Source organism: Urocampus carinirostris, chromosome 14 (assembly GCF_059441175.1).
Source record: "Urocampus carinirostris isolate Australia breed hairy pipefish chromosome 14, RoL_Ucar_1.0, whole genome shotgun sequence".
Taxonomy (NCBI): domain Eukaryota; kingdom Metazoa; phylum Chordata; class Actinopteri; order Syngnathiformes; family Syngnathidae; genus Urocampus; species Urocampus carinirostris.
Window position 1 is genome coordinate 276001 of NC_142362.1, and position 9905 is coordinate 285905.

Here is a 9905-nt window from a genome sequence, read left to right on the forward strand (position 1 = left end):
ATGTATTCTGTGTAGCACTGTTTAGATATTCTATATAACACGCTACAGTGGGCATTTGCACCTCACACTGGGTATTTGTATATTGTATTCTTTTGGCTTTATTATTGTATTGTTCTCAGCTCAGGGATGCTGCTGGAAATGGGAATTTCCCAAAGGGGATGAAGAAAGTATCTATCTATCTATCTATCCATCTATGGGCCGAAGGAGTAAACGGGAGTGGCTTCCGTAAAACCCCTCAATGTATGGAGAGTTTCTGGAAGCGTGAGATCTTCCGGTAGCTGTTCACCGTATAATTGCTGGCCCGAAACGTCCTTTTTCTTGTTCTCGTTTTTCTCGTTTGGGCTTTTTAACGTGTCTGGTTGTCTGATTTGGGCTACTCCCTTTGGGCTCCTGAGTACGGATGGTAATTATCATCACAGAGAAATCATTGAGTACAAACGTTTAGTCCTTTGAATCTGCCGACGCTGTTTTGCTGCTTCGGATTGCTTTTCGATTCCAAATCCAAAAAGGCCCCTACCTTTATATCGCTTTGCAAAGTAAAGAACAATATGGATCCCCGAATAAAATATTTCCACGGACAAACAATGCTAGAGAAATTGATGAATAAAGAGATATAGAAAGATTGTCATATAAAAAGGGACTCAAGTAAAAGTACTTCAGAATAACAGTACTCAAGTAGCAGTCAAAAGTAGTCATCCAAATATGAATCAAAGTAAAAAGGTATTCGGGGAAAAAAAATACTCAAGTACTGAGTAACTGTAGCAACGTATTGATATGTATAAAAAAGCGCTGTACAGACTATTATGATGCCACCCCATGATCTAAAACCTACACGAAGTAAAGGAAAATTCAGACCTTTCAAGGAGAGATAGATAGATAGATGTCTAGATAGATGTCTAGATAGATAGATAGATGTCTAGATAGATAGATGTCTAGATAGATGTCTAGATAGATGTCTAGATAGATAGATAGATATAGATAGATAGATAGATAGATAACGTGTGTGTGTGTGTGACGCTATAGCTATTACCCTGTGCATACAGTACAGTAATTGAAAAAAGCTTCTAACTCTGCTCACAACTGACACCTGATGGTTGTTGGGGTCACTAATCCCATTTAAATAAAAGAAAGGACATCAATAATCATAGATGATAATATTTTTTTTTATATTTTGTCCGACAAAATAAATAGAGTCAGACAGATGCGTACTTACATGGAGGGGATTGAAGTAACGGGTTCAATGTAGCCTAATATAGCGGAGTCAGAGTACCGTTTCTTTGTCACAAATCTACTAGAGTCGAAGTAAAAAGAATAGTGAATTAATCGTACTTAAAAATGTCCCAAAACGTACTCAAGTAAATGTAACGGTGTAAATGTAACTCGTTACTACCCAGCTCTGGTAATGAACACCTGGTATCCCCAAATAACATATCTCCAAAGACAAATAATGAAATTAAAAATATATAGAGAAATAACTCAATGTATATTTGGAAATCAAAAAAATAAAAATAGAAACGTCTGCGCTAAAATAACATTTTCCTTCCCATTGACATTTTGATTGACAGACTTAAAGCCAATGGGATCACATTGTTGTCTGTTTTCCTCCAATCAGGAAAAGAAGGCGGTACTTGGCGTCATCTAACGTTACATCGCCGTTGATAAAAAAACTGCCATTAAGTCAAACTTTCGACATGAATGGAACAAGTTACGCCAACTTTGACAACCAGGAGCACGTTTTAAAATTGGGGGAAACGTTCGAGAAGCATCCCAAAAGTGCCTACCACACCGTGCGATGTAAGTCAAGGCTTTAAAGGCTTTCGCCCCCTCTACTTCCAAGCGGCTAGCAGTTAGCATAGTAGCTCCCGAATTATTGTTTTTTTTTATTCGATGGTGACTGCTCGAAAAATTAAGCATATTTTTTCCTTTATCGGGGCTAACGTCTTGGTTTACGTCGCTATGGCCTTCACCCTGTTTAATTCATTTTAATGTGTCTTCGCTAACAATTACCGGTAGCAGCTGTCAAAAGTTAGCTAGTGCGTTAGCCTTCTTGTAGTAAGTGCAACACCGCCACCTTGTGACAGTTGAGGGACATTACGAGTGCAAATGGCTGAACGTACGCATGAACATGTCATAAATAGGAGTATGATTATACTTTATTCTTTTCTGTTATGCAGGTAGCAAAACAAAATGTCATATTTTCTGGATTCATTCTAACCAACTGCTAGTCTTTATTGTTTTGATATTGCTTATTACGGTGAAAATTCAAATAGAATGTCAAGTAAAAGTAGTTTAGGAGGTAAGGCGTAATCAGCAAATTAAAATAATAAAAGGCTTGAAATATTTCAGTGGATTTTTAATGAATCCTGAATATACTCCTTTTTTGAATTTCAGAAATAAAGAACTTAATGACCATAAACTCATTTTCTGAGACAGTACAAATCCTCATTTTACATGAGCTTTTATTCTAATGTATGTTTTTGAATTTTTCATCTCTGCTCATGGAAAATAGCACATTGAAATAAAGGCAGACGTTGTTCTTGCCATGTCCTCTAATCCAGTGTTTCTCAACCTTTCTCCATCTCCAACACATTTCAATATTACGGCACACGGACTTTAGAAAAGGTAAAAAATATACTTCGAGTTGATTCATTTATATGTTGATTAAAATACTTCAGTTGGGTCCCTTAAGCAGGGGGTGTTAGGGGCCCCATTTCCTGTGGTGTGTCTTGGGCAAGTACAGCCTGGTTGGCGCCCATCCCACTCCAGGCCAACATATGTTTCCACCCGGTCTATATTGATATTTAGTACATTCATTTTTCTAACTCATTCAAATTTTTGTGATGTAACCAAAATGATAAATACAGTTATTAAAAAATAATCAGAATTTGTATGTAAGATAGATAGATAGATACTTTATTCATCTCCGTCGGGAAATATATAATATACTATTAGTGTTTGTAAAATAACATAATACCTTCTAATTTAATTTTAGTTACCCCAATTATTAAGTCAAGTTTTCAACACAGTAGTACATTGTCTGATTATAGCAGACAGCAGATGGTTTATCCAATTTGCCTTATTGTAATTAATAAGTGTTACTTTTGTTATTTTTTTGACAATTTCCTACAGCACACTGGTTGAGAAACACTGCTTTAATCTTTACTAAGAGGGATGGGCGTCATCAGGGTGTCCATGCCCAAGACACACCAGAGGAAATGGTGCCCCTGCGACCCAAACGAGTCAAGTCCTCTTCATTTGTTTAGCCCTTAATAACAAGAAGTCTCACAGGACTGTAAAGACTATTATGACGCCATCCTCTGATCTAAAACCGAAACGAAGGCATGGAAAATTCACAACATTCAAACTTTTTTTTTTGTTTTTGTTTTTCTCGATTAAAAAATGCCAAAGCACATTTCCTTTGATACAATAATTCTACTTTTCTAAAACGGACTGGTCGTTAAAACGTGCGGCTTTCTTCGCCAGATGATTTCAAACCGGCTTCCATTGACACCACCTGCGAAGGGGATCTGGAAGTGGGCAAGGGAGAACAAGTCACCATTACTTTGCCTAATTTAGAGGTGCGTTTCTTTCTTCTGTATCGGATTCCTTAAAGGTTGAGGGTTTTCTAAAAGATGTGTTTTAGGGTTCTAGTGCCCCGGTGACCGTTTTCAAGGGCTCCAAGCGCTCCTACATGAGAGAGTGCATCCTCATTGTCAACCACGATACCGGCGAGTATCGACTGGAGAAGCTCAGCAGCAACATTGCGGTCAAGAAGACGAGGTACTGAAAATGGCAAGCTGCTGACTTTTGTGGAATTGAGAGAGACGTTTTTGTTACCTTCGATTAAAAGACTACTATCACAAAGAGATCAAACCGGGGACTAATCTCAAGGTCATCAACATTTTTGAAAGATGCTATAAAAGTAAAACCTGAGACTGGGAGGTCGCTGGTTCGCGCCTCGACCGAGACATACCTAATTGGTATAATGGCGGCGCCCTCTGGCTGCGGCTGCATCGACTCGCTACAACGGGTCAGATGTATCGACATTTCGTTCTGTGTACATTGTTACAAAGAATGACAATACAAAGGAAATTATTATTATTATTATGATTATTGAAGCTATTTCGGATATGCATGAATGTCTGATGGCAAGTAGGGGACATTTATCGCTGTATAAAAAAATCAAATCGGAAAAGTCCAGGACACAAGATTACAGGAGACCGAATTCACCGACAAATGGGGAAAAATGGATAGACAATAGGTCAAATAAGGACACTGCTAATGAACAATGACGTCAGGACTTTGATTTATCAGGGTTCCCGCAGATCCTTGAAAAGTCTTAAAAGGCATTGGATTCATTATGCTAAAGAAAAAAAGGCCTTCGTTTGCATTAAAAAGTCTTAAATCCAATTTTCGAAAGTATTCAAAATTTAGACACAAATATTTCATAATATTTATCAATTGTGCACATCCAGAGAGTACACAGTGTTTTTTTTTTCTGATTCTACACTCAAAATGTGTCATGAATCAACCAAATAGTCATTTTTCATGCCTTAGGATAAAAATGCTTCATGAATGAAGCAGAAAAGTTCTTTGGAATGAATTGTGATCTTCCAGTTTGGAATGTCTTGTTTTTCTGGTCTGAAACCTTTTTCAGATGGCAACTTTTCAGCTGGACCAAAATGTGGTTCAAAAAATTAAAAATAACATTTGTTTAAAATAGCCTTGATTGATGGGGTGTTTGTTTGTTTCGTATGTTTCAATTGTGTTCTTTTTGTGGACTTGGTCTTAAATTTGATCACAAGCATTAAAAAGTCTTGAATGTAACTCGCCTTCTACTGTAGGAACCCTGATAATGACTGGAGCATGGAAAATACGACCCAACACAGCAATGTTGTTTTAATCAACAGACACAGATAATGTTGAACAAAGAGTAAAAGTTGTGAGAACAAACTTAAGTCCAGAATAGTCCTTCATTGTCCATGTGTTATTGCTAATTTGAAAATGACTGTGAGGGATGTCCAACTTGCACACGATGGAAAAGATAAGGTACTCATGTTTGTTTGTTTTTTAAAAAGATCGATATTTCTTAACTTTTTGTGCCGTTGATCTCCCCAGGGCCGAGGGCAGCAGCAAGATTCACTCTCGCACGGAGCATCAGACGAGCCGTCTCGGCCAGCAGACGAAGAACAGCGCCAGTGCGAGCAAGAGCTCGGCCGGGTCCAAAAATTCCCCGCCCAAGGAGAAAAGCTCGCCCGCCTCCCCCTTGGACGACATCGAGAAAGGTGGCAAATTCTTGTGAATGACCTCGCGAGCGCTCTCATCCACGCCTAGTCCACATTGCCTACGCAACAGGCGCTTTCGATTTCCTTTGGGCTGGCAGGAAGTCGGACGCAAACGGCACACTATATCCAATATATGTTTCGGAAACCAGCCCACTTCTTGACTCTGCATCGATCAGAACATTTAAAGGAAATTGTGTCATATTTTAGCGCCATTCAGTGGTTAAAAGAAAACCTTTAAAAGAAAAACAAACAGTATTGATCCAAATAACGTGCATTTTGTTTAAAGTACTCGTAGGTCTAGAACTGAATATTTATTTGACATCACATAAGGCTCACCTCGAGGGAGCTGACACGATTGTCCGCTATCTTGCTGCTATGGGTAACCCTCTAAAACTAAAATTCTTTTGAAAAGCTGGGAAAAAGGGGTGAAAAATCCTGCAGTTAGTTCACATTAATTCTCCCTAGTGCTTTGTAGCAGTTATTTTCGGTTGCTATACACAATTAAGTGACTGTACTGGTGAAATGTTACACAGTGTCCTTAGAAGACAAAAAACAAACTCCAATTAGTAAAACGTACAAAGAATACACTCTTGTTTATAAGTACGGTGACTGCCAGTGCCAAATTTCTTTTCTTTTTTTTAAGAGTAACAAACCATTCCAGCAGGGGGTAATCCATCTAACTGGGTAAAGATTCTCCCAACAAAAATATCGTATAGAAACCTTACACAAACCTATTTGCACCCACCTAGGTTATCAAATAGTTGTAATTGTTGTTTGACTTCATGATTTCACTTAAAGACTCTTAAATATCTCGTGCGATCCAACTCAACGATCGTTGTGCAATGAATCCCGTTCAGAGCTGATGGCGGAGGCTCGCGGCATGGACCAAATGAGTAGCGCCAGCTCCTCCAACAGCTCCTCGTCCTCCAGTAGCGAGGACAGCTCCAGCAGCGACTCCGAGGAGGAGACTGCCGGCACCGCCGCCAAGCCCGCTACGGCTTCCGCCCAGGAGAACCGCGGCCCGGCCGACAGCCGGCAAGAGGAGGGAGGTGGAGCTCTTATCAACACACTGAGTGAGTAATCCACCGATATGGCGCTATTATTTAGGTGCAGCGGTCCTTTTCTTTATTGCGGACCGGTCTAATAGACCCTTTCATAGCCCAAGTTTGACGCAAAGTCGCAGACAAAGCTGAAGGCCAAAGGAATTTCCGCACTGCTCAAAACACTGAAGAAACCAGGCTTTCGTTTTTGCTAGTTTGGTGTTAAAATACCTTCTGAGGATCTTTGTTGTGATGCTCAAACCGCAGTGGTTTTTTTTCTCATTATACAATCGCATTACGTCACATCGCGATATCGATTAGATTTCGGTTCATCGTGCAGCCCTAGCGTGGAGCCTAAATGCCATCAAGAGATCCTTCTCCTCAAAACTTAAAACAAATACATGAGTAATTAAATGTAGCTAATAAATGACTTGGATCGTGTACCTAATGCATGCGTGTTTTTATAATCGAGCAACTGCACCCAGTGTATACAGAGCTAACGTTGGCATTTAGGCTCCACGCTAACAGTTAGCTGAAGCTAAGAAAATATGTCGGCCTGGAGAGATATTGGCGCCTCTAGGCTGTACTCATTTTTTTGTGGCCAAAACTATATATAATTGAATATAATCCAATCAATACATCATGTATTCGCTGCTGCATCTGTGTTTGGATATGCTCAACACGTGGATTGAACTTTTATCTATTTTTCTGTGGTAAATGTTCTGCATTTATATAGCGCTTTTCAAGTCAATGAAGACCTCCCAAAGCGTCAGTGGTGTAAAAGGAGGGTGTCAACTCTCATTTCAAGCGAACTATCGCCATCTACTGTTAAGGAGTTTAAACAACCTTCACTAAGTTTGTTTTTCCATAGCGTTATTTTGCCAAGGCAAAGGGCTGCATGCCACCAGTTGACAAACACTGATTTCAATCATGGCCCCGTGATTTCAACAATGTGGTACCATGAGTAAATATGTCATGCTGAGATCAAATCTAAAGCCTTTTCCCGTGTCATCTATATCCCAAGTGATCTGGTGGTTGACATTTTGCACTCTCACTGCCGCAATCGAGGTTCGATTCCCATCGCCTACAATGCAGTGCAAATATGCTCAGCCCTATTTTTCGACCGATCAGTAATTGCCCAAATACGTTAAACCTTGTATTAACACACAGCCAAACTTTGAGTTTTGGGGGATTAAAAAAACTGTGCATGATGCACAAATGAATATAGAATCAGCAAAAAATAAGGCTTAAGAGTTTTTTTTCTTTTTGTACGGACGGACGGAGCCTGGTTGCGGACCACTGGTTTCGTTGAGTACTTTTTAGAAAAAAAGGCAGAAAAAGAGCGAGGCAAATGATTTGATATTCAAAAATCTTCTAACGTGTATTCCTCTATTGGACTAACGTTTTGGATCTCCTCCACCTCCCAAAACACCCAATTTCTCCATCTTGTTTTGTTCTTGCAGAAAACGACCTCCAATTAAGTGAATCGGGCAGCGAGAGCGACTGACCAATCGATCATCAGCTAGGATGTCCACTTACTTCCATTTCTTTCCCCTTTTATCTTTTCTGGTCGGTTTCTTTCTTGTCCTAATCACGATGTGTTCAGGGATCTTCGGTTTATTGGAATCATTTCCGCCAATCGCGTCTTAAAGCACCCTCGGTACGTACCTTCACATTTCAGCTCGCAATTTTGGCTTGTATACCTATGCGTGCCTTCTGGTAGCAATTCATATGTCAATTATTTTTCTTTTTTTGGGGGGGTGGATCCTATCTTTCAATATAAACCAAACTCCGCCTTAAAGTAAAAGTATGCAAACTATTAGTGACATAACTCAGGGTTTCCTAAAAAAAAATCAAATGTTAAGCATTTGAATAGCTGACTAGACTATAAATATTCTAACACTATTACACTCTATTCATTTAATACAATAGTAGACTGCAATTTATCAGCCATTCCGCTAATATCATTAGCTTACTATAGCTCACGCCAAAGCAATGTGATTTTGGATCAACAGAATAAACCACTCTCTTTTTTGCCCTTAACTCATGATATCAAAGAACCCTGATGTATCTTGTCGAAAATATGAGTTACTTATTCCTCCCGCCGTATCGTTGCTAATTTTGCTAATGCTAGCAGTCAACAGTGAAGAGGCTTCTCGCTGTGGATAGGTAATAGCGGGTGTTGTTTGCTGCTAAAGTTGCTAACTGATCTACTTAGGTTTTGCCTTTTGGGAAGTTTTGAACCCTGCTATCACAAATAGGTTCTAGTATCTAGTTAGCAATGCTGCTAGTAGCCTATTATCTTGCTAGCTCAAGTACGCCCTTCCAGATGTAGCTACTTTTATTCTCTGAATAGTTGCTAATGCTGCTATCCTATTGAGTTGGAGGTGATACTAGTTATCTCCATGTTGTTGTTGCTAATACGCTAATTACTTGTACCTTCAGTTAACACTAGTTATTTGCTTCTCGCATGTAGTTGACTCTGTAGACAGTGACTCGTCGCCACAGTGGCTAGTTGCTAATGCTGCTATCACAGAGAGTTGGAGGTGTAACTAGTTATCTCAGTGCCGTTGTTGCGAATCCGCTAATTACTAGTTCCTGTAGTTGAAGCTCGATGTCCCCCGCTGACATTTAGTCGATTCCGTTGCCGGGGTCTATTCGCTACAGTGGCTTCCGTTGCCATCGTGCGTAATTGATATTAGTTTCGTCTTTAACATAGCCATTTGTAACCACATCTCGTCAGATACATGGTTTTGTTTCCCTTTGTCACCTTTTTGACTGTAGCTAGCTACATGTGACCACCTGCTAGTGTATTTTGGTTGACATTGAGCTAGTGACATTCAAGGCCTAAAGCTAATTTAGCTAATTGCTAGTGTGCCCTGTTGCCATAATAGAATGTTGTTTAAATAGTGAAGTAATTGCAACCATGGCTTTACAGAGCAATCCTAGTGCTTTTTGATGGCCTTGAACCTGTGATACTTGAATGAAAATCCTTAAATTATTCCTCCAATTGATGGGTGCCTCATTGTGTTCACCCGTTATGTATATGTCAAAGGAGAAATAAAATATTTTTATTGGCTACACGACAGTCCGAACGTACTGCCAGACAGACTTGTGCTTTTTTTCTTACCAAACGGATAACAAAGAGTGGTTAAAGAAGGAGTCTACAGTGCCTGTATTTCAGGACTCTGCGACTTTCACGTGGATGACGAGTTGTGGAAGGCGAGTAAAACTGAAGGACGAAGCAGGAGCATCCGACAATAGCCTGCAGCAGCCAAGTAGATAACATCGATGACTAAAGAAGAAAACGTTGGAGAAAAAAACAATTCCCGAATCACGGGACTCTGCATGTTCTGCTTGTATGACCAGCAGTTGTAGGCAATTGACACTGAGAGACAAAGCTAACAATAACAATAGCTGCTAGCGATGAGCTATATCATACAGTCAAGTGGCTAACAAAAGGTGCCGGAGGCCTCTATCGCAGGACTCTACTAACATTCGCTTGCATAAACGGTTGTTGAAAGTGGGTGACACTGAAGGATAAAGAAGCTAACAATGACTCAAGCTGCTGCAATTGCTT

The 9905-nt window shown here is 39.8% G+C and overlaps 1 protein-coding gene across 1 annotated transcript; it reads left to right on the forward strand.

The window, feature by feature from the left end:
- The first annotated feature begins 1617 nt into the window (after nucleotides 1–1617).
- Nucleotides 1618–9430, forward strand: eaf2 (ELL associated factor 2). The gene is made up of 6 exons (XM_088352211.1): nucleotides 1618–1794; nucleotides 3484–3578; nucleotides 3644–3780; nucleotides 5119–5285; nucleotides 6143–6358; nucleotides 7789–9430. Exons 1-6 carry the CDS (start codon nucleotides 1692–1694, stop codon nucleotides 7830–7832), a joined length of 762 nt encoding a protein of 253 aa, XP_088208337.1. The 5' UTR covers nucleotides 1618–1691; the 3' UTR covers nucleotides 7833–9430.
- The last annotated feature ends 475 nt before the right edge of the window (nucleotides 9431–9905 follow it).